The following is a 25,259-nucleotide window of genomic DNA, read 5'->3' on the forward strand; positions in this document are numbered from 1 at the left end:
TGTACCGAGTGATACAAATAAGGATGTAACACAATAAAGCTAAGAGAAAGATCTCAGTAATGACTGTGTTGTGAAGGCAGTGGCTCAAAGTGTCTTCTACATTTTAATCAACAGGGGAAAAAAAAACTCCTGGAAGTAGCTTTGGAGTTAATCAATTGTCTTTCTTTTTTCCCCACTTGTGTCTTTGCTGCATAGGGCGCTGAACGAAAGATACGCGATGAGGAACGTAAGCAGTCCCGGAAGAAGTCCAAATCCAATGACAACAGCTCCCATCTTAGTACTCGTGAGTACCCAAATGTAGAAGTTACATAACTAGAACATGCTCAAAATAATGTCCTACAGGTTATTAGCCTGCATTGCTTAGAACACAATTTAATGTTTGGAAAGCAAAATAACTGCAAAGTTTGGAGATCTTTAAAAAAATATCAGAAAATGGAGGCACCCAATCGGTCAGAGACACTTATTAGATTAGATTAGATTAGATTAGATCCAACTTTATTGTCATTGTGCCAAGTACAGATACAAAGCCAATGAAATGCAGTTAGCATCTAACCAGAAATGCAAAGAATAGGGTTATTTACAAAATAACTGCGAATAAAAATTAAGTGCTACAGCACACAATTATGGGATAGACAACTTTAAGGCTTCAAGTTAATAAACTTTCTTCAAACTAATGTGATGAAAGATTATTGATCTGAAAATTAACCCTGATTCTTTCTCCAAAAATGCCATCAGCTTGTTCAGCACCCTCTGTATACATGGCTAATTTATAGAAAAAAATGTAACTATGTTTTTATCAGTCCAAGATAAGCACTCTTGAATTATCTAAATGCCCATTTATCACTTTTGCCTCTAAAAGGTAGATTTGCTGGTTTTCAGATGTTTCAAAAGCATTTTCTGTGTCTTTGTGACGTGACTCAGTGGAATAATTATTAATTCTGAAGTTTTTTAAAATATAAGATTATTGTGTAAGTATGGTAATAGTGCAAGATCCAGTGAGAATTAGTACTGCTGTAGATTATGCGATATGTGACATAACCAAAGAATAAAGTTATTGCTATATATTTGTTATTCTACTGCAGGCACAATCTTGTAATCAACCAGTTTATGAATAATTATTAACTATAATTTAATCCAAATACATAATCGCTTTCTAATTGCAGTCCACGATGCAAAGATACCCTTGATTCCCAACCACAAGCAGATGGAGGCCACAGTCTTCAAATCCATTCCCGATCTTGTCACTCAGCCAGTTCTCTTCATTCCTGACATCCAGCAACGTACTGTGCATGTATGTTGGATATGTTTATTTATAATATTTTTTTAAATATTGCACTTTATTTGTGCAGTAGGTGGTTTCCATTTTAGCATTACTGTCATATATTGTGTTTTCTGATAATTCTGCAGGATTTGCTCTTTTATATAAAAGGATGTCTTCTTACATTGCCTCTTCATTTGAGGCAATTCATTTTATTTTATTTGGAAGCATAGCTCAAAATGAATAGTTGGGCATCTTTCTAATATTGCTGGAATTATATTAGGAGATGATAGCTGGGTTAACATAGATCCCCATTTTCCAGGAGGATTCCTTGGATGACTCGCTAGGCAGTCAGAATCCCTGGAAGAGTCATCAGCCTGTGCAACTTGTTACTCAGCCCCAAGGGCATGATGTCTGTGTTGGGACTGAGCTGGCAAGCTGATATTAAGTGGCTGGTATCTGGTAGAAAATTTGCATGTGATCAGGCTCTGCTGCTTGGTACTAGTAGAGTAGATGGGGAGGTACCTGACAGTGAGGATAGCGGAGAGGCTCAGACTGCAGGGGGGAAGAGGACAAGAAACTAGATTTGGAGAGCTTAGACAGAAATGGCTAAGATCACCATGTCCAGCCAGACTCAACTCAGGCACCTACATTCAATGTGCACTTGAATCATGTGTTGTGCAAATACTTCATTTTGGTAATGCCATTGAGTCATTATTTATTATACAGACTGTATCATGATATGCTTTGACAATATACTGTCAGATCTACAGAAGTTACTTGTAATTGTCCCAAAGGAGGCTACTTGGCCCATTTGGCTCATGATGGCTCCTAATAGTAATTGCATAATCCCCCTTCCCCTGACTGCTTATGTCCCTGTACCCCTTCTACTTATTCTTCCTCACATGTTACAGCAAGGTGGAACGTACAGAAGCCAGTTAATATACCAGTGTGTGTTTGGGATGTTTGAGTGCATTGTGGAGGATGTGCAAACTCCACACCAAGGTTGAATCTGGGTCCATGGATCTGCGCCTAATGTGCACATTTGTTTGTTTGTAGTGCATATCTGAAGTGTTTACCGCTAAAACATCTTAACTCTTCCTCCACTGCATGAGCAATGGTCTCTGTTCTATCTGTGTTGTTGAATTCCCACCCTTTGTGCTCCCAATTTTGAGTTCGGAAATGTGATTTGGTTATAGCCCAAAATTTCTGCAAGGTTGTTCTCTACTCAAGCCTACTGGTCACCTGTCCATCCGATTCATCTTTTATCCTTGGACATCTGCTCAGCTCTGAGAGGAAAAACCTAATGCAGCACAGGGCTGTACTGATTATCCATTCCACAGAAGTTCTTTGGGGGCTGGTGAAGCCAAACCTGTGAGTGAATTTGAATGATAGTGACTGTTTCTGACATCCACAACTAATTAAAAACATTCTAACACTGTTTAAAATCAAACATAGTTTTCAAATTCTTTTAAATAGTATAACTTAAGAATTACTCGAGTATAAATACTAGAAAGCATTTAACAATTAAGTAAATGTATATTAATTCTACATAATGAAATAAACTCACCTGGGATTGCCTTTCTCCCTTTGGACCATTCCTTCTGCTATAATGAATGCAGTTACAGAAACTGTGCCAGGTTCATCAGACAGGTTCCCCAGTGTTGTATGTTTGCACAGGTCTACGTTCCACCGCCTGACTTTTGACAAGTGTATCATTGGAGTTGTGGAAGTCCTGTAGTTGTGTGAAAGTGCTTAATTTCTACAGTGTATAGAGATAGAAGGCAGCAAATTGATGTAGAATAGCCAGGTTTTATATGAACTTTCTGACTGTTATATTCCCAAACATGCAAAATAAGGGAAAATCTGCATGTAAGTATCATGAACACAGAAATTATTTACATTTCATCAAAGTAACTTGCAAGAGGATTATTTATGTTCCTCAGATGAATCAAAATGCCAAAAGTTTTAGTTAGTTTATTATAAGTATGGATGATAGTGTACTAATATTGATACGGCACATTAGTAAGATGTTTTAAGAATAAGATTTTACTGAACTCAGATTAATTAGTCATGATAAACTTGACTTTTCACAGGGCTTCCCTGTTGGAACAGATGAACTAGAAGGTGAAGGGTAAGCTTATGTTGATCTTTAAAATTAATCGATAATTTTATTTATGGATCACTCTTGGTATTTTTTATTCTTCATTAGTTTTGCTTGTTTTTATCCTAGATAATAAAGTGCAATAAAGGTGCCAATGCCAAATATGATGGTGTGAATATTTACAGCAGTTCTGTTTGGCTAAAGAAAAAAGAATGGTTTAAGTATGATGTTCTTCCCTCACCCACTGAAGTCATTTTTATGGCAGACAAGATCACAGGAGTAGGTTACCACACTTCTCCAGCATGTCCCATGATTCAATAGGATCATAGCCAACCTTCAACTCTTCTTCTGTGCCTGTTCCTCATGGTCTTCATTTTCCTGATCTTTCAAAATGAATCTATCTCCAACTTCTAATGATTTATTAGCAGCCATAACCCTCTGGTGTAGAGAACTCCAAAGATTCACTACCTTATATGAAAAGAAATGTCCATGTACAATGAATAGCTTCTTAAGGCGCTTATTTTAGACTATTCCACTAGTAATGTCACCTCAACATCAACCCAGCCATATTCCCTCAAGAACATGTATGTGTCAATAAATTCACACCTCATTTAAACACCAAAGAAAACAAACATAAACTGTGCAGATTTCTCTTGATAGGACATCCCACTCATTCCAGGAATTCGCCTGGTGAATCTCCTTTGGACTGCCATCAATGCTACTTTATCCATTTTTAGGTCAGGGGACCAAAATTGTCCCCAGTATTTCAGGTGTATGGTAGCTTCACGAGACTCCTGTACAATTGTGGCAAAACTTAGCTATTTTAAAACCACAAACCCTTTGCAACGAAGGCCTCAATGCCATTTGTTTCATTGACTACTTGTTGAACCTTCCTGCTAATGTTTTATGATCATGTACCAGAACACCTAGATCCCTCTGCACTTCACTCATTTACAGAGCCTCTCCACTTAGATACCAATCTGCCTTTACAGCCCTCTGACAAAGTGCATGACTTTGCACGACATTAAACTCCATTTGCCAAGTGCTTGGACAATTATTTGACCTGTCTGCCAGCAGCTATTTGGGCCTCAGTAGACATTTCCTGTAAGAGATGCAAGTTAACTTTAGTCAGTGTAATTAGATTTAGTTTTTGCAAATGACCACCTTTATCGGACCTCAGCTGATGCATCTACATGAGAAACAGAGCACTCTGAGCAGATATAATTGCCAAGAGCAGGCAACACAGAACTGACATGTTGCCTGGATCACCATTAATAAGCATAGGCTTACCGTGCATCACACTCAGTTTCAGAAGCTAACCAACTTAGTTTCTCACATCTTCACTATTAAATCTCAATCTGTTGAAGATAATGGTAGCAGAGGAATATAAAGAGAGGCAGATGGTGGTCTTCAAGCTTTTGAACTAAATTTTTGCCTACTGAAGACTTCTGACATCTCTAATCTAGGCAAAATAGGACACTGCTATTACCAAGGCCAATATCTATCTATGTAATGTGGCTTATTTTCCTTTGCCTGAATATATTTTAAATCTATGAGTCAGAGGTGAGGATGATTTAAGGATTCAATGTGGGTCAAGTCTCATGTGGACCTTGGTCAACCTGGATTCTTGAAAGTATTTGGAATAGTTGGTGTAGCAAATGTTCTTTTCCTTAGAAATCTGTGTACTGAGTGGCATTAATCCCAATCCTTTCAAAGTGCACCGTGACCGCAATATACCTTATTGACATGTGCCTGTGGTTTGATATTCAGCCAATCTGCTAATTTAAGTTTCGGTCACATCTTGTGTGTTACAAAGAATGACAAATGCAACTTTGCTATTCTGTGACAATGCATGGCCAATAAAAATAAACCATGAGAATATTCTGCTTTTAATTTCTAAACGATTTCTCATGTCCTGTTGCAATTAGATTCTGAACAGTATACACATTTAATATTTCAGATCAGGGTTAAAAAGATTGCCATACTCACCAGATGAAGATTTTGGCTCACCCAACAAGATTCTTAGGATAGAAGAACCAAAGAAAGGTAAATGTTTCTGGTGAACAGGTGATAATAGAGCAGTACTGAGCACCTATCTTAATATACCATTGGATGACAGAATAAGTTGCAATTTGATTAACTTTTGTGGAGTTGAAGGAAACCTTAAAGAGAACATTTTATTTTTTGAAAAATGAAAATGATAATAACTTCCCTAACATTATATGACCTATTTTGATATAGATGTCATTTACTATATTTATTACAGGTGGGAGGTGGTTTAACTGATTTGTGAAGTTAGAGTGTCTTATCAATGGAGCTCCATTGAATAATTCCCCATGAATAAGTTCTGCCAATTTGTTGAGATAACCTTCACATATATTTCTCATCCCATTTGCTAACGTCAATTGCTTTAAGAAGGATAACGTTGTAAGAGGCTAGACGCTGGCGTTTAGATTGTTGTGTTGCAAAAAACCTAGTTTAGTGAGAAGGAAATGACAACAACTACAGTTACTCATGTTTATATCATGCCTTTAACATTGTAAAATAGTCTAAGCATTTGACTAGAGTGCAGTCAATTGAATCATTAAAAGAGATACTTAGGTTAAAAGGAAGAGCTTTTAAGGAGTATCTTGAGGGAGGAAAGAGGGAGAGCAAAGTGGGGAGGTTTAGGGAAGAAAGTCCATTGAGGACCTTAGTAGTTAAGAGTAGGAGTGGTATTGATAGGAAGATTAGATTAGAAATGCTAATACATCTATGATTGGAGGGGTCAGGTATGTTGGAGAGTGTAGATTGGAACAGATTACAAGGATTGAGAAGGACAAAGCCATTGACAGATTTGAATGCAAATATGACAATTTTGAAAATACTATTGCTTGACTGAAGGCTAATGTAAGTCAGCAAGGACTGAGATGATAATTAAACAAGAAAAATGTCATAACAGGGCCAGTTGGGCTTTGGAAGAACTCAGGTTTAGAGAATGGAGGGGCAAGCAAAATTCAGTTGGAATACTTGTGTCCAGAGGTAATGAGGATATAGACGAGAATTTTGGCAGCAGGTGAACTATGCTGGACATGGGCAGTATCACAGAAAAGTTATTAAGAGTCCAGATATGCGGTCTGATTAACTCAGAGTAATATGTAACAATAAGGCTGTTTGCAGTCTGGTTCGATGTCAGATAGATAATGAGCATAGGCCTAGAGTCTGAGGATAAGGAGCAGAGGCTGAGGGTGATGATTTTGAACATCCCAATGTTCTGTTGGAGGAAATTTTAAGATATTTAGTATAGATATTGGATGATAAATGACAATTTATCGAAAAGGGTGAATACAGGACTGAAAGTGTTATATTTGAATGTGCGCAGTATACAGAATAAGGTAGATGAATTTGTAACATAGTTACAGATTTACATGTATGATGTTATAGGCATCATTGAATCATGGCTGAAAGAAGATGATGCTGGGAGCTTAGTGTCAAAGGATACACATTGTATCAAAAGGATAGGCAGGAAGGCAGAGGGGATGGCATTGCTCTGTTGGTAAAAAAAAATCAAATCATTCAAAAGAGGTGACTTAGTGTTGGAAGGTGTTGAATCATTGCGGATAGAGCTAAGGAACTTCAAGGATAAAAGCTCTTTTAGAGCAGCTGGTGGTTGAGCTATCTGGATTGGATGTTGTGCAATGAACCAGAATTGATTAGAGAGCTTAAGGTAAAGGAACACTTAGGGGCATGTGATCACAATATGATTGAATTCACACTAAGATTTGACAAGAAGAAGCTAAAGTCAGATGTATCAGTGTTACAGTGAAGTAAAGGGAATTATAGAGGCATGAGAGAGGAGTTGGCCAGAATTGATTGGAAAACAACACTGACAGGGATGAGGGCAGAGCAGCAATGGCTGGAATTTCTGGGAGCAATTCAGAAGGCACAATAAATATACATCCTAAAGAGGAAGAAGTATTCTAAAGAAAAGATGACACCACCATGGCTAAGAAGAGAAGTCAAAGCCAGCATAAAAGCCAAAGAGAGGGCATATATTAGAGTGAAAATGAGTGGGAAGTTACAGGATACAGGAGGCAACTAAAAAGATATTAAGAAGGTAAAGAAGGAATACAAAAGTAAGCTAGCCAATAATGTTAAAGAGGATACCAAAAGTTTCTTCAGACACTTAAAGTGTAGAAGAGAGATGAGAGAGGATATTGCCTGCTGGAAAACAATGCTGGAGAGATAGCAACGAGGGACAAGGACCTGGTGGATGAACTGAAGAGTATCTTGAATCAGACTTCACTGTGGAAGACACTAGCAATATGGTGGAGGTTCAGGTGTCAGGGGGTGTGAAGTGTGTGAAGTTACCATAACTAGGGAGAAGGTTCTTGGTAAACTGAAAGGTCAGAAGGTAGATAAGTCACCTGGCCCAGATGGTGTACACCCCAGGGTTCTGAAAAAGTTGGCTGAAGAGATTGTGGAGGCATTAGTAATAATCTTTCAAGAATCACTAGATGGTTCTGGAAGACTGGAAAATTGAAAATGTCACTCCACTCTTCAAGAAAGGAGAGAGGCAGAAGATAGGAAATTATAGGCTAGTTAGTCTGACCTTAGTGGTTGGGAAGACGTTGGAGTTGACTGTTAAGAGTTTTGGGGTACTTGGAGGCACATGATAAAATAAACCATAATCAGCATGGTTTCATCAAGGGGGAAATCTTTGGAATCCTTTGAAGAAATAACAAGCAGGATTGAAAAAGGGGAATTGGTTGATGTTGTGTATTTGAATTTTCAGAAAGTCTTTGACAAAGTGCCACACATGAGGCTGCTTGACAAGCTACGAGCCCATAGTATTACAGGGAAGACTCTAGCATGGATACAGCAGTGACTGACTGGCAGGAGGCAAAATGTGGGAATAAAGAGAGACTTTTCTGGTTGTCTGCTGATGACTTGTGGTGTTCCACAGGGGTCTGTGTTGGGACTGATTCTTTTTACGTTATATGTTAATGATTTTGATGATAGAATTGATGGCTTTGTTGCAAAGTTTGTAGACAATACAAAGATAGGTGGAGGGGCAGATAGTTCTGAGAAAATAGCGAAGCTACAGAAGGACTTAGGTTAGGAGAATGGGAAAATAAGTGGATGATGGAATACAGTGTCGGGAAGTGTTTAGTTATGTACTTTGGTAGAAGAAATGAAAGGTTTTATTTCTAAATGGAGAGAAATACAAAATACTGAGGTGCAAAGGGACTTGGGAGTCCTTGTGCAGGATTCCCTAAAAGTTAATTTGTAGTTTGAGTATGTGATGAGGAAGGCAAATGCAATTTTAGCTTTCATTTCAAGAGGAATAGAATGTAAAAGCAAGGATGTAATGTTGCGACTTAATAAAGCATTGGTGAGGCCTCACTTGAGTATTGTGGACTGTTTTGGGCCCCTTATCTTAGAAAGGATGAGCTGAAACTGGAGAGGATTTAAAGGAGGTTCATGAAAATGATTCCAGGTTTGAATGGCTAATCATATGAAGATCCTTTGATGGCTCTGGGCCTGTATTCATTGGAATTCAGAAGAATGAGGGGTGACCTCATTGAAATCTATCGAATAGTGAAAGGCCTTGACAGAGTGGATGTGGACAGGATGTTTCCTATAGTGGGAGCATTTAAGATCAGAGGACACAGCCTCAGAATAGAGGGGCATCCTTTTAGAATGGAGATGAGGAAGAATTTCTTCAGCGGGAGAGTGGTGAATCTGTGGAATTTGTTGCCGCAGGCAGCTGTGGAGGCTATGTCTGTATGTATATTTAAGGCACAGATTGATAGATTCTTCCAGATTGATAGAGGTTGGTCAGGGTATGAAGGGATATGGAGAGAAGTCAGGAGTTTGGGGCTGAGTGGAAAATTAGATCAGTCATGACGAAATGGCGGAGAAGATGAAAGATGGCAGATGGAGTTTAATGCTGACAAATGTGAGGAGCTACATTTTGGTAGGACTAATCAAAATAGGACATACATGGTAAATGGTAGGGCATTGAAGAATGCAGTAGAACAGAGGGATCTGGGAATAATGGTGCATAGTTCCCTGAAGGTGGAATCTCATGTGGATAGGGTGGTGAAGAAAGCTTTTGGTATGCTGGCCTTTATAAATCAGAGCATTGAGTATAGGAGCTGGGATGTAATGTTGAAATTGCACAAGGCATTGGTGAGGCCAAATTTGGAGTATTGTGTACAATTTTGGTCATCGAATTATAGGAAAGATGTCAACAAAATAGAGAGAGTACAGAGAAGGTTTACTAGAATGTTACCTGGGTTTCATCAGAGAAAGGTTGAATAAGTTGGGTCTTTATTCTTTGGAACGTGGAAGGTTGAGGGAGGATTTGATAGAGGTATTTAAAATTATGAGGGGGATAGATAGAGTTGACATGAATAGGCTTTTTCCATTGAGAGTGGGGGAGATTCAAACAAGAGGACATGAGTTGAGAGTTAAAGGGCAAAAGTTTAGGGGTAACATGAGGGGGAAACTTCTTTACTCAGAGACTGGTAGCTGTGTGGAATGAGCTTCCAGCAGAAGTGGTTGAGGCAGGTTCGATGTTGTCGTTTAAAGTTAAATTGGACAGCTATATGGACAGGAAAGGAATGGAGGGTTATGGGCTGAGTGCAGGTTGGTGGGACTAGGTGAGAGTAAGAGTTCGGCACGGACTAGAAGGGCCGAGATGGCCTGTTTCCATCCTGTAATTGTTATATGGTTATATAGTTATAAGATGCGATGGGGCAAATCACCTAATTCTGCTCCTATATGTTATGTTCTTAACTTGGAGACACAGGAGGAATGATGGAAGTGGTGGTGAGATGGATCGAGGAGTAGTCAGTCTGCATATGGAAACACATGGAGAGAATCCATTACCGGTGATTCTCAGACTATGCCTGGATAGATAAGGATGAAAGTGGATGTGATGCAGGGACTGGATTAAAATTGAGGCAGCGGATTTAGGCAAGAGACAAAAATAGCGACAATAAATTGACAGGGTTCTTGTCTGAATCCAAAATAACTGGTGGTCAGAATTATGCACTCATGAGGGTAAATGTCATTTATAGTACTAATCCCTGCTTGTTTCAAGTACTGATATAGGGAAGAATGTTCTCTCCAGTGGTGCACTGCTCCTGCAGAATATACCAACTACAAAATGTTCCACAGTTCTTCACTCAGGCTACTCTGAGAGCCTGTCCCAAACCCACAAACTCTTCCACTAGAAGTATCATGGGCAGCCAGTATATGGGAGAACCATCTGCTGCACATTCCCTCCAATTCACACAGCAGCCTTGGAAGTAAATGGATGTCCCTCCATGATCACAAAGTATAATCTCTAGAACTCCCTCCCTGTCAGCATTGTGGGGAACATTCATAAGAAACTAACTCAGCGCCACCTTCTTGAGGGCAATTGAGATGGGGAATAAATCCTGGACCAGCGATATCTGCATCGAAATTGAATTAAAAAGTAGTTTTGTGTAAATTATCCATTGTGGGTATTTACCGATGGCCCAGGTGTAAAGTTTGTCTGACAATCCATTTCAACACATTGAAATAAAAAGTAACTTATCAATTAGTTCTCTCATTCCTTTGTACATGACTTTTTGGACATCTTGTGTATCTTAGAACCTTAAACATTCTTTTCTATAATATCTCTTTTTAAAAGTATTGTAGAGCTTTGATTACAATCCTCTCTTTGTTCTGAGTGTCCTTTACGTTTTTATCTTTCTGACCATTAGACGTTATTCCCCAAGAACAACACTGACATCAAAGCCAAGTACTCTGCACAATGATTCAGCTGAAGCTCCAAAAAAGCTGCTTGTTTTATTGTTTGGCACACATTTTTCTAGTGCTGAGCCAAGATCTACTGGGTGGTCAACATGATGCAATTAAAATCATATATCATGTTTCCGTGGCTGTTGCTGTGCACTAGCGCTGATGACCTAAACTGTCCTGATCTACATTGTATTTGTTGTGCAAAGAAGTGTACGTGCCCTTAAACCTTTCATGGAGTTGTTTAAGATAGAAAATGTCCTTCATTTTAGCTCATCCATGGCAACCATTTTGTCCATTGACACTAATCTCAATTTCCTGCAATGGATCATGTCCAACTATGCCTTGAAATGCTTCTGAAATGTAGTGATTGTAACTGATTTCAGCAGCTTCTCTGGCAATACATTCCAGATATCAACCACTTTCTGTGTAAAACAAAAAAGCTTTTGCTTAAATCCCCTCCTTCCTCTTACCTTAAACATGTGCCCTTTTAGTTTTGATGCTTCTATCATGGGAAAGAGATCTTGACTACTTACCTTATCTATTGCTTATAAAATTATATACAGTGCCCCAGTTCCCCATATGGAACAACATTTCGGTGGTGGGGAAACTGCTGGAGTCAGTTATCAAGGATGTGATAACAGCACATTTGGAAAGCGGTGAAATGATCGGACAAAGTCAGCATGGATTTGTGAAAGGAAAATCATGTCTGACGAGTCTCATAGAATTTTTTGAGGATGTAACTAGTAGAGTGGATAGGGGAGAACCAGTGGATGTGGTATATTTGGATTTTCAAAAGGCTTTTGACAAGGTCCCACACAGGAGATTAGTGTGCAAACTTAAAGCACATGGTATTGGGGGTAAGGTATTGGTGTGGGTGGAGAATTGGTTAGCAGACAGGAAGCAAAGAGTAGGAATAAACGGGACCTTTTCAGAATGGCAGGCGGTGACTAGTGGGGTACCGCAAGGCTCAGTGCTGGGACCCCAGTTGTTTACAATATATATTAATGACTTGGATGAGGGAATTAAATGCAGCATCTCCAAGTTTGCAGATGACACGAAGCTGGGTGACAGTGTTAGCTGTGAGGAGGATGCTAAGAGGATGCAGGGTGACTTGGATAGGTTGGGTGAGTGGGCAAATTCATGGCAGATGCAATTTAATGTGGATAAATGTGAAGTTATTCACTTTGGTGGCAAAAATAAGAAAACAGATTATTATCTGAATGGTGGCCGATTAGGAAAAGGGGAGGTGCAACGAGACCTGGGTGTCATTATACACCAGTCATTGAAAGTGGGCATGCAGGTACAGCAGGCGGTGAAAAAGGCGAATGGTATGCTGGCATTTATAGCGAGAGGATTCGAGTACGGGAGCAGGGAGGTACTACTGCAGTTGTACAAGGCCTTGGTGAGACCACACCTGGAGTATTGTGTGCAGTTTTGGTCCCCTAATCTGAGGAAAGACATCCTTGCCATAGAGGGAGTACAAAGAAGGTTCACCAGATTGATTCCTGGGATGGCAGGACTTTCATATGAAGAAAGACTGGATGAACTGGGCTTGTACTCGTTGGAATTTAGAAGATTGAGGGGGGATCTGATTGAAACGTATAAGATACTAAAGGGATTGGACAGGCTAGATGCAGGAAGATTGTTCCCGATGCTGGAGAAGTCCAGAACGAGGGGCCACAGTTTGAGGATAGAGGGGAAGCCTTTTAGGACCGAGATTAGGAAAAACTTCTTCACACAGAGAGTGGTGAATCTGTGGAATTCTCTGCTACAGGAAACAGTTGAGGCCAGTTCATTGGCTATATTTAAGAGGGAGTTAGATATGGCCCTTGTGGCTACGGGGGTCAGGGGGTATGGAGGGAAGGCTGGGGCGGGGTTCTGAGTTGGATGATCAGCCATGATCATAATAAATGGCGGTGCAGGCTCGAAGGGCCAAATGGCCTACTCCTGCACCTATTTTCTATGTTTCTATGTTTCTATATTTACTGCCCTGCCTTCATGAATCTTTTTAGCTCCTTAAAAAACTCAATCCAATTAGTGAGACAGGACTTTCCCCTCACAAAGCTAATCGCATTGTCGATTTTAAGCGCTTGTCTTTGCAAATGTGTATGAACTCGTTCTGTTATAATTTCCCCCAATGCTTTCCCTGGCACTGGCATAAGGCTCACTGATTTGAATTTGCCTGGGGTTATTCCTGCGGCTCTTAAATAAAAGAACAACATTAACTATCTTCAGCTTTCTGGTACTTCAGCTTTAGTTATGATGATGCAAAAGTCACTAAAAGGATCAGCAGCCTCCTCACTTGCTTCCTGTAACATTATGGGATAGATCATATCTCACCCTAGATTCCAAAACATACCTCCACCTCCTGAATACCTTCATACTCTAGACAATCAACACATCCCTCCTTAAACTCACCTCCTCCATGTCCTTTTCCTTGGTAAATACAGACAGTTCATTGACTGGTCTAGAAGGTAAGATCACATGCGATCCAGGGCAAAATAGCAGACTGGATTCATAATTGGCACAGTGGTTGGAAGCAGATTGTGATGGTTGAGGGCTTTTTTTCTCTCTGACTGGAGGTCTGCGTCCTCCAGAAGTTGACGGTAGGACCTCTGTTGTTTGCAATTTGTATAAATGATTTGGATGTGAATGTACAAGGCATAGTTAGTAAATTTTCAGATGATACTGAAATAGGTCATGTTGTAATATGATCAGCCTGGTTTGTGAGCTGAGGACTGGCTTTCCATCCAGGCATGGTCAATCAGAAGAGAGGATATTAAGAGATCAAGCTGGGATAGGACTTAGAATTGACAATAAACTGGACTGGTCAAAGAACACTGAGGCTGTCTACAAGAAGGGACAGAGCCGTCTCTATTTCCTGAGGAGACTGAGGTCCTTTAACATCTGCCGGACGATGCTGAGGATGTTCTACGAGTCTATGGTGGCCAGTGCTATCATGTTTGCTGTTGTGTGCTGGGGCAGCAGGCAGAGGGTAGCAAACACCAGCAGGATCAACAAATTCATTCGTAAGGCTAGTGATGTTGTGGGGATGGAACTGGACTCTCTGACGGTGGTGTCTGAAAAGAGGATGCTGTCCAAGTTGCATGCCATCTTGGACAATGTCTCCCATCCACTACATAATGTACTGGGTGGGCACAGGAGTACATTCAGACAGAGACTCATTCCACCAAGATGCAACACAGAGCGTCATAAGAGGTCATTCCTACCTGTGGCCATCAAACTTTACAACTCTTCCCTTGGAGGGTCAGACACCCTGAGCCAATAGGCTGGTCCTGGACTTATTTCCTGGCATAATTTACATATTACTATTTAACTATTTATGGTTTTATTACTATTTAATTATTTATGGTGCAACTATAACAAAACCAATTTCCCCCAGGATCAATAAAGTATGACTATGACTATACAGTGAATGGTAGGGCCCTAGGACAGAGTAACTTAGGAGTGTATGTGCATAGTAAACTGAAGGTAGTATCAAGGGTAGATAGGGAGGCATTTGGCATGCTGGCCTTTTATCAGTCAGGACATTGAGTATAGAAGTAGGGAAGTTAAATTGCAGTTATACTGTATAAGACATGGTGAGGCTGCACTTGGAGTATTGTGCACAGCTCTGATCACCCTGTTTTGGGAAAGATGTTATTAAGCTAGAAAAAGTACAGAAAAGATTTACCAGTATATTGCCTGGACTTGGGGGCCTGAGTCACAAGGAGAGCTGGCATAAAATAAGACTTTAGTTCCTACAATGTACGAAGTTGAAGGGTGACCTCGTTGTGTCAAAGAAGATAGTCTTTTTCCCAGGAAGGGGTGCTTGAAAAAAAAGAGGGTATGGGTTTAAAATCAGAGGAGAGAGATTAAAAGGTACATCAGGGGCAGAGTATTCACACCAAAGATGGTGCTTATTTGAAATGAGCTGCCAGAATTGGTGATTGGAGTGAACACATTAGCAACATTTAAAAGCTATCTAGATAAGTACATGGATAGCAGAGGTTTGGAAGCCAATGGACCACATCCCTTGGCTTCATACATAGATTACCCCGAAGACACAAGTGGGACCCACATCCAGCTATTTTTTTGCTCCTATTATACTTACAGAATGTCTTTAGATTCTCCTTAATCTTACTTGCCAAGAGTATTTCCCGGCCCCTTTTAGCCCTCCTAATTACTTTTGGAACTTCATTCTTACACCCTCCATGTTCCTCAAGAGATTGCAGTTGTTTAATCTGATCAAAAAACAAATGCTTGAAAAGCAAGTATTTCGGATTTCAGTCAGAGAGAAATAGGCCTTTCGGCTCACCACGTCTGCACTGACCATTAAACATACACCTATACTAATCCCTTCTCCTCACGTTCTCATCATCCCTCTCCAGCTTCTCCACTCATCTACATCCCAGGGACAATTACAGTGGCCAGGTAACCTAGACAGGTGCATGCCTTTCCGGATATGGAAAGAAACCTGATCACAGAGAGGAAAGCCATATCGTCACAGGGAGAATGTGCAAACACCACAGAGACAGCACCCGAGATCAGGATTGAACCCAGATCTCAGCTCTACCAGCAGCACTGTATTGTACCACCCATTTAGAATCTGAATCTCAGAGAACAGCACAGGAAACGGTCCCTTAGCCCACGATGTCTATGGGAACATGATGCCAAGTTAAATTGTCTTCTGCCTGTGTGTGATCCATATCCTCTATTCCCTGCCTAATCATGTGCCTCTTAAGTGCATTTATTGTACCTGATTTCAACACTATCCCTGGCATCCTATTCTAGGCAACTATCGCGCTCTGTGTTTAAAAAAAAACTTGCTGCACTCATTTCTTTAAACTTTCCCCTCTCTCCATGTTCTGTGGTACTTGACATTTCTACCCAGGGAAAAATATTCTATTTGACTGTCTAATCTACATACTGTATGCCACTTATAATTTATAAACGTAATATATAATGTGTGTGTGTGTGTTTATATATATATATATATATATAGAGAGAGAGAGAGAGAGAGAGAGAGAGAGAGAGAGAGATTTGATTGTCCCATTAATCTAACATGTTCTGATTCTTAAAAAATTGCACACAGTCATAGGTGTATCGTATCTAGAACATGACTTAAGTTTCCCATTGAGATAAACTGTGATCATGATCTGTGGTTTCATTAATATAGTCTCTCCCCATTGATGCTGTTCTCCACATTCCCTTTTCTGTTGTCGATCATAATCCATCAAGTCTACATAAATATTAACTCAATCTGCAGTGCTTGGTCATGTAATTTTAGTGGGGAAACTATACTTGGTTATAGTGTAATTTAGAGAATGTAACCAATTTTAAGTTAAAGAGAAGCTAATAAAGGCTAACAAGAATACTATAAATGAAAGGTTAGATCCAGCAACTGAGCATTGATTTGTGCATGTGGGCATGCTGTGTATAGTGTTTGTTTTGCTTCTAAATGCCTTTGATTTTACTTTAGAGGTAAGGATAATTTGACCTGGATACCATGATAGATAAGGGATGGCATACTATTGAGAAACTCTTTCCAACATCACATGAAAATCTGGCCATCAGCTGACTTAGACTTACGTGAATCAGATTCCCGTAGTACAATTGTTGTTATTTGGTCAATATTAGTAGCTTGCAGCATATTGGTGCACGAAGGGTTCTGGCACTTTTGCAAATATAAACCTGAACTGTGCTCACAAACACAATGTTGACAGGGTAAGTTATGCAGAGTTGGTCCAGCACTTACCAGAAACATGGACAGTGGAGTTTCATAGAACATGACCTTCACTCAGTCTCAATGTGGATTTTCGGCTGATTATTTGTTGGATTGGCTTTCAATTTATGGAGAATGTCAACACTGATTTTATCAGAATCCTACTGTCACATATATGAAATTGTGAATTATTTGCTACATGTATATCAGTATACAATGATACATTTAATATTTTTAAATGCTTGAATCACTTTGAAAACATTTTCAAAAATAGTTTTTTTAATAATCTATTGTATAAAATTTTAATTTAAAATGTTACAGGAAGGTCAGCAAATTTCGCTAAGCACTGAGTTCTGCTTTACATTCAAACTTGTATCTGTTTTCAGTTTTGCTTTATGTCAGAAAGGAATGTGAAGAGGTGTTTGATGCATTAATGTTGAAAGCTCCTTCGCTGAAAGGACTAATGGAGGCAGTAAGTTTACAATTCCATCTATATTCAACAATGTTCCATTTGGGTTTCTTTAGGTCCACTCTACTCTAGACTTTAGTGCAACCTTAGTCCATGCTTGGACCTAAGAGTTGACTTACAAAGATGGGTGGAAGCAGCTGCTCCTGACTCCAGATAGCATTTGACCAAGTATGGTGTCATAACTCTGTTAAAAGTCAAATGGTTGGAGCTAGACCGAGCAGAAACCAGATTATTTTTACTGTGGGGGAAAATCACCTCAACCCTAGGTCATCACTGCAAGAGCTCCTCAGGGCAGCACTCTAGGCTCAATCAACTTCCACATTTTCTTAAAACACGGAAGGAGACCATTTCAGACTGTCAGGCCCACTGATAGAGCATTCACACTGAAAGGTCTCGGCCCAAAACGTCAACCATACTCCTTTCCATAGGTGCTGCCTGGCCTGCTGAGTTCCTCCAGCACCTTGTGTGTGTTGCTTGGATTTCCAGCATCTGGAGATTTTCTGTTGTTTGTCAGCAATCACATTACCTACTCTGTTTTCCTTATATGCCCCATTCTCTTCAACTAACTCCAGATGCTACAACTCATTAACACATGGGCGGCAATTCACAGTGGGCCAATTAACCTACTGATTTGCATGCCTTTGGGACACGGTGGAAGCTCATGCAGTCACATGGAGAATATGCAAACTCCAGAGACAGCACTGAGGCCAGCATTGAACGTGGGTTACTGAAGCTGTGAGGGAGCACCTGTACCTCACTGGCTCCGTCACACATGCCCCCTCCCTCCACAGAAGGTCAGAAGTGACTCCACAATGCTGAGCTCTTCTTCCATTGTCCCTGCCACAACCCTGAGGTCTTCTACTGTTGCCACTGTCTCTGAGCTCACTCCTCTGCCAAGAATTCACCACCCCACATCAGTGACCCCTTCTCCTATCTCCAACCCTTCGCCTCTTCTTGGACACTCCACCCTAGATCTCTTCATCTCTAATTGCCAAGGAGACATCAAGCAGCTCAACTTAAACACTCCTCTCTCTTCTTCGAACCTTACCCCCTCTGAAAGCACCATTCTCTCCACACCAATCCCGACCTCACCATCAAACCCGCAGCCAAAAGGGGTGCTGATGTAGTGTGGTGAACTGACCTCTACCTTGCTGAGGCCAGATGGGAACTCTCTTAGACACCTCTGCTTACTTACCCCCTGAGAAGGACCCCACTCTGGACTATTGGGCCACACCATCACAAATCTCATCAACTCTGGAGATCTCTCATAGTTGCCACCATCCTCATGGTTCCCTTACCCTGCTCTGCACGTTTTTACCTCCCTCCCAAAATCCACAAACCTGACCAACTGTGAAAGCCCATTGTTTTTGCCTGCTTCCGCCCCACTGAACTCGTATCCTCATATCTCAATTCCATTCTGTTCCCCTTGGCTCAGTCCCTTCCCACCTACATCCACAACACTTCGCATGCTCTTGATCTCCTCAACAACTTTCAATTCTCTGGACCTGACTCCCTCATTTTCACTATAGATAACCAGAGCCCCTACGATTCTATCCCCCATCAAGAAGATCTTAAAGTTCTCCGCTTTCTCGGCAATGGACCTAACCAGTTCCCCTCCCCTACTACCCTTCTCCAGCTGGCTGAACTGCCTCACTCTCAATAATTTCTCTTTTGGCTCCTCCCACTTTCTTCAAACTCAAGGTGTTGCCATGGGCACCCGCATGGGCCCCAGTTATGCCTGTCTTTTCATTGCCTGCGTGGAATATTCCATGTTCCAAGCCTTCTATGGTAGCGTTCCCCACACTCCTTCTGCACTACATTGACAACTGCATTGGTGCTGCTTCATTCACCCATGCTGAACTCATCAATTTAATGAACTTTGCCTCCAACTTCCACCCTGCCCTTAAATTCACTTGGCTCATTTCTGATAACTCTCTCCTTTTTCTCGAATTCTGTCTCAATCTCTGGAGACAAAGTGTCTACCAATATCTTTTATAAACCTACCAATTCCCACAGCTACACACATCAAAGTTGCTGGTGAACGCAACAGGCCAGGCAGCATCTCTAGGAAGAGGTGCAGTCGACGTTTCAGGCTGAGACCCTTCGTCAGGACCCTTCGTTTTTCCTCTTCCTAGAGATGCTGCCTGGCCTGCTGCGTTCACCAGCAACTTTGATGTGTGTTGCTTGAATTTCCAGCATCTGCAGAATTCCTGTTGTTTGTGTTTTTAAATTCCCACAGCTATTTGGACTATTCCTCTTCCACCCTGCATCCCGTAAAAATGCTACTCCTTTTTCTCAGTTCCTTCATCTCCACCACATCTGTCCCCAGGATGAGACTTTCCTTCGCAGGATATCAGATATGTCTTCCTTCTTCAAAGAACAGGGTTTTCCTTCCTCCACTGTTGATGCTGCCCTTACTTGTATTTTCTCCATTTTCCAGACATCTGCACTCACCCCATCCTCCTCCTACCTTAACAGGCAAAGAGTTCATCTTGTCCTCACCTACCAACTCATGAGCCTCCGCATTCAACGCATCACTCTCCGCAACTCTGGTATCTTGTGATTCCCTTGTCCATTTGTCTCTCCCCACTAATCTTCCTCCTGGCATGTAACCCTGCAAGCAGCTGAAGTGCTACACCCACCCATTCATCTCCTCCCTCACGTCCATTCAGGCCTCAAATAGTCCTTGCAGGTGAGGCAATACTTCACCTGTGAGTTTGTTGGGGTCACCTACTGTATCTGGTGCTCCTGATGCGGCTTCCTATAGATTGGTGAGACTTGACATAAACTGAGGGACTATCTTGTCAATCACCGCTGCTACATCCGCAAAAATCACAATTTCTCAATGGCCAACCTTTGTAATTCCTATCCATATTCCCGTTCTATAATGTTTGTCCATGGCCTCCTCTTCTGCCATGATGAGGCCACCCTCAGGTTGGAGGAGCAACACCTCGTATTTTTCTAGGTCTCCAACCTGATGGCGTGAACATCGATTTCTCTTTACGGTAGTTTGTTTTCCTCCTCCTTCCTCCCTCTTCTGTTCCCCACTCTGGTCTCTTACCTCTTCTTATCACCTGCAACTCCCCCTGGTGTCCCTCCTTCTTCCCTTTCTCCCATGTTCCACTATCCTATCCTATCAGATTTTTTCTTCTCCAATCCTTTACCCTTTCCACCTATCACCTCCCAGCTTCTTACATCAACTCCCCTCCCCCAACCACCTGGCTTCACCTATCACCTTCTAGCTTGTCCTTCTTCCCATCCCCTCACTATCTTATTCTGGCATCTTATCCCCTTCCTTCTCAATCCTGAAGAAAGGTCTTGGCATGGAATGTCAACTGTTGATTCATTTCCAAAGATGCTGACTGACTAGGTGAGCTCCTCCAGCATTAGGTATGTCTTGCAGTAGATTGATGACTAATTAATGTTCCATTTTTTGCAACTTATCAGATAATATGTTCTATGTCTCTTTGAAGTAGTAATTGACTTCTCATTTTAGATTTCAGAGAAATATGAATTGCCCTTTGAGAAAATTGCAAAAGTCTACAAAAAGTGCAAGAAAGGGTGAGTGTGTAATGGTTTAGAGTTGGTTTTGCTTGTCTTGGGATAAATCATTCAACAATGTTAGTTTTATATTTATATTTACTATGTATACTTACTGTTCCGTTGCTATCACTCTGATCACAGCCCAGCGTCACAGAATTGAAAATTACTCTGAAATAATCTCACCCTCTGCTCTGAGCTCCGGCTCAGCCATTTTAAAGATTACTTTGCTCCTTCTCATAACTCAAATTAATATAAAGTTATCTTGGAAGTGTGAGACATTCCTGACAACCTATCTTTTTAAAACCCCTTTATTACCTCCGCCTTTAAGTATAAACTAGTTGCTATCTCTAAAATAGAGGCACTGCAGAAATGCTTCTAATTCTTACAAACCCCATTTCTCACCTCTCCACAATAAGTTTAGCTGTTCTCACATTCCAGAATATGCTCAGCATCCTACCGTTTACCCCAGTTGTCCTTGCCAATCTCACATACTCCATGCATTTCATCCTTTTTCATCAATCCCTTCCTCATATCCAGCTTTGCTTATTGACTCTTGATTTGCTAACAGTGTTAAAGCTTCATCAACACGATACTGCTTCTCACCCGTGTCCACTCCTCAAGAAGCTCTTTGTGATGCATTCATGCTCTTCACTCACAATCCAAACTCCTCCTGAACGTGCTGATGTCCACTAGTTCCAAGCCCATCTCTCTGTCAACACCCTCAGCCCATGCCTGCCCTATTTACAACTCTAAGACAACTTAAGCTGATGCGACAACTGCCATTTAGTAGTATTACCTCTGCTGGTCATCCTTCCCATCCTCAGCAAGAGCCTTGGTTGCCAGATGTAGACAATGTTCTACTCCAATGCCTCTCCAGCATATTTTTCGGAGAGATGGCTCCCCGCTGCACCCCCCTCAATGTATCAAGGGAACCTCCACTAAAGGAATTGATTGAGACTGACTCAGGAACTCGAAATGTATAGAATTGTCCTCCTTTTAAAATTTCCCTCCTTCAATTTGTCAACTTCAAAGCCTATATTTACTATTCCATAATGTTAATTGATTCATCATTTCTAAAATTGTTTTAGTCCTTATGATGCTCTATGATCATAATGCCATTTAAGATCTAAAGGTGTTAAAATTGCAGAATAAAATCTACAGGAATATTATCAAAAAAGCATATATTGACCTATTGTCATTCTGTTACCAGCATCTTAGTGAATATGGATGATAACATTGTGAAGCACTATTCCAATGAAGACACATTCCAACTGAATATTGAAGAAATTGCAGGATCCTACAAGCTCACGCTTGCTGAGATATGAAGAGAATAAACTGGAGGCTCATATAATTCTCAGCAATTATGACCGAGCTAATGAACCATATACAATGTGAGAGCAAAGGAATGAAAGAAAAAGTACGTTTATTATATAAATCCACACTACATAAGTTACTGCAAAACTCCACCAAGTGAAAGAGCATGCTGTACTAGCAAGTTGCTATTGTTCTTCTCCGTGCCTTGTGGTGCATCAGGTGGCGACCTGGCCACTCCTTTAACTTTTGTCTATTTTTTTTAATGAGTTGCTAGCTCGACACTCATTCTAGCACAGATGGAAAGTGTGCCTGCTGGTGGTGTAGTGACAGCTGCACAGAACTTTGAAGCGAGTGGTCCTGGGTTCAAATCCGGCCGGCTCCTTGCATGCTTATCCTAGCAAGGTTTGCATGTAATCACCAGAGGCACAGCAGCACAGCAGTTAGTGCTACTACCGCTGTGGGTGCTGCTAGTGAGAGGTTTGCTCTGGTTTCCTCCCTCATCTGAAAGGCATGCTGTCAATTGCCACTCGTGCAGGTGGGTCGCAGGAGAACTGGGGAAGGTATGGGCCTCTGAGAACATAGGTTACTACGAAGTAAGTGGGAAACTGCACAGGTGGGAATGCTCTGAAACCCAACATATACTCAATTGGCCAAACTGTCTACTTCTATATTGTTTTGGAATAAAAACCTGAATAAGATAACATAAAAATCAACAACCAATTGCTCCAAAGTGACGATCCATGTTTTCCTCCAATAGATTCTGATTTTTTTTCATTCCTTTGGCCTCCCCAGGACTGAGATAGAAATGTTACTTTAAACACATTGAGGACATAGGCATAAAAGATATCAAATCCTTGTGTTGTAATCAAAGAGAATGACAATAATAAAGCTCTTATTCATTTTGTATATATTATATATAGATTATAAAGTGCATAGCAATGGTTTTCAAAGTTGAATGCAACCTGGGGTTCAGATAATACCTGATCCTTTTGGTATGCTGCAGCCTTGTTATAGACAGCCCATTAATTGTGCATCCTGTATTTTTAATATGGAAGTTAAATGATGTTTTGTCTCAATTCACGTAATGTCTTAATTTCAGATTTTAGAAATTTATCTTACCTTTTGATAACTTTAAAAAAACTGCAGGAAACAACATTTGAGACAGAGCACTTGAAGAAAATCATTTATGATATTTTCACAATAATTGCAGTTAGACTCCTTTATTAGGGATTAGACTGGCATAACTACAGGAAAATGCAGTAAATGGCAAAAGAAGCCATAGAAATAAAGCCATTTTTGTGTGTATGTATGTTAAGTGCAATATATTATCACAGAACTATATACATAGGTTTGGACTATCTTTTATCATTGTAATTTGCAAAACAGTCAGTTTACAAAGACTGAGGGTCAGGGTCTAAGTTTTACAGATGAATTGTATTGTTTGGATTGTATTTAAACAAAATACAACTGCATTTCTAAATGTTTATGATGAAATGTCACTTTTCTTTAGATGAATAGTTAAGGCAAGTTTAAAAATGTTTTGGGTTTCCTGGGAATCTGTGAAGGGCTACTAAAAATGCAGTGTTCTTTTCCAGTAAGCTGACAATTTGAGGCCAGCTTTTGCACTTCTTTTGAATCAAATAGTTAACTGAGATGATGCACTCATTCAGACAGTGATTATCTTTAAGCAGGTCCCTGCAATCATTAGAATAAAATTATTTCACTACAGCCCATAAACTGTTTTAATGCATTTGAATGGTATCAAGAACAACTAGTTGTTCTTGTTAAATTAAGTGTTCACTGAACAGTTACTTTGTAGATCACCCTATGGTAGACAATTTGATATTAAATTTCAAGACACTAGATTCAATAATAATCAATGTTTTCAAAATTTGCCAATATATTTTTAAGGCACATTACTAATGATGTTCACTTTGCTAGAGTAGCTTCACGTGTGATCATGTCTACTGAGGTGTCCAAATAGCCGCCTGTTTACAAAGTCTGAAGTACAGATTTGCCAGCTTCCATTTTAATTTAGTTCTGGCTGTTTAGTTTTCTTTGAAATCCAGAGGCAGGGTCCACCCATGGATGTTTCAGGTTATTGACCTAGGGGTTGTGATGCATTCTGCTGTAATTATAACTTGCATCAAGGAAAGTGAGTCCCCAACCTCGATGGATGCTGTTGCATCACAGTGGGGTTCCTTGCTTTAAATTTCAGGGCCACCATCCATTCCATCTGGGGCATATTTTGGAGAAAATGCCCTCAAGTTAATCTTGAGAAAATATCAAGATTGATATTTTCTACAGGATTGAGACCTATTTTAAAAGGGGAATACTTACTTTCAAGTATTTTTGTCTTTACTCCTAAGCAGAGAAATAAGAAGACATAATTTTCAATGTAAAAATGAAACAAAAGAATACAAAAGCTTCAAATAAATGTACTCTTATTAAAACATATTTTTAATTACAATACCGTATAATGAGGCCCTGGACTTCAATAGCCAAGGCAAAGCATTATTGCAGGTTTGTACAGTTACATAGGGAAGGACTCTGCCCGTGCATACTTTTGGTAAAAGGTCGTACTCCAGTTAAATGTCTCTATATCTTCCAGATAATTGTGATCCAGTTTGTTCAGAATAAGATGGAAAAGGGCTTTTTACAGTAAACTTTATTGTATCACTGAAAATGTTTCACTGATTTTGTTTTGATGTGCATTTGAAAAGATGTATTCCAACTTTATTGTATACCAAAGGGAATAAATTTTATATGGATATTTTCACAGTGAGATGCACATTTGCTAACTATTCTTAAGCCATATTATTATATAATTAAACTATAGAAGATCTTGAGATATCAAACGAGATTGATCCTTGATCCACCAATGTTAATATTACAGGGTTTTGCTAATACAAACAGATTACAAATTGCTGTTCATCATTATGAGCAACCAATATGGGCAGAGATGAAAAATTGTTATGCTTCATTCCAAAAACAATTTCTATAATGCTTTCAAGGAGACCTGAGGGCGTAAAACATTTTCATAGAAACATAGAAAACCTACAGCACAATG

General features: G+C 40.2%; 1 protein-coding gene across 2 annotated transcripts in view; it reads left to right on the top strand.

Moving 5' to 3' along the window:
- LOC140209888 (grainyhead-like protein 1 homolog) overlaps nt 1–24,955 on the top strand; it is a 112,971-nt gene extending 88,016 nt beyond the window's left edge. For both annotated transcript variants that reach the window (XM_072278523.1, XM_072278533.1), the window contains exons 11-17: nt 196–283; nt 1,164–1,291; nt 3,355–3,392; nt 5,323–5,408; nt 17,250–17,335; nt 20,829–20,893; nt 22,086–24,955. In XM_072278523.1, the coding sequence (XP_072134624.1) occupies nt 196–283; nt 1,164–1,291; nt 3,355–3,392; nt 5,323–5,408; nt 17,250–17,335; nt 20,829–20,893; nt 22,086–22,200 (606 nt within the window). In that variant the 3' untranslated portion in view covers nt 22,201–24,955. The remainder of the gene's footprint in view (nt 1–195; nt 284–1,163; nt 1,292–3,354; nt 3,393–5,322; nt 5,409–17,249; nt 17,336–20,828; nt 20,894–22,085) is intronic.
- Nucleotides 24,956–25,259: the final 304 nt, after the last annotated feature.

Source organism: Mobula birostris, chromosome 2, assembly GCF_030028105.1.
Source record: "Mobula birostris isolate sMobBir1 chromosome 2, sMobBir1.hap1, whole genome shotgun sequence".
NCBI lineage: Eukaryota > Metazoa > Chordata > Chondrichthyes > Myliobatiformes > Myliobatidae > Mobula > Mobula birostris.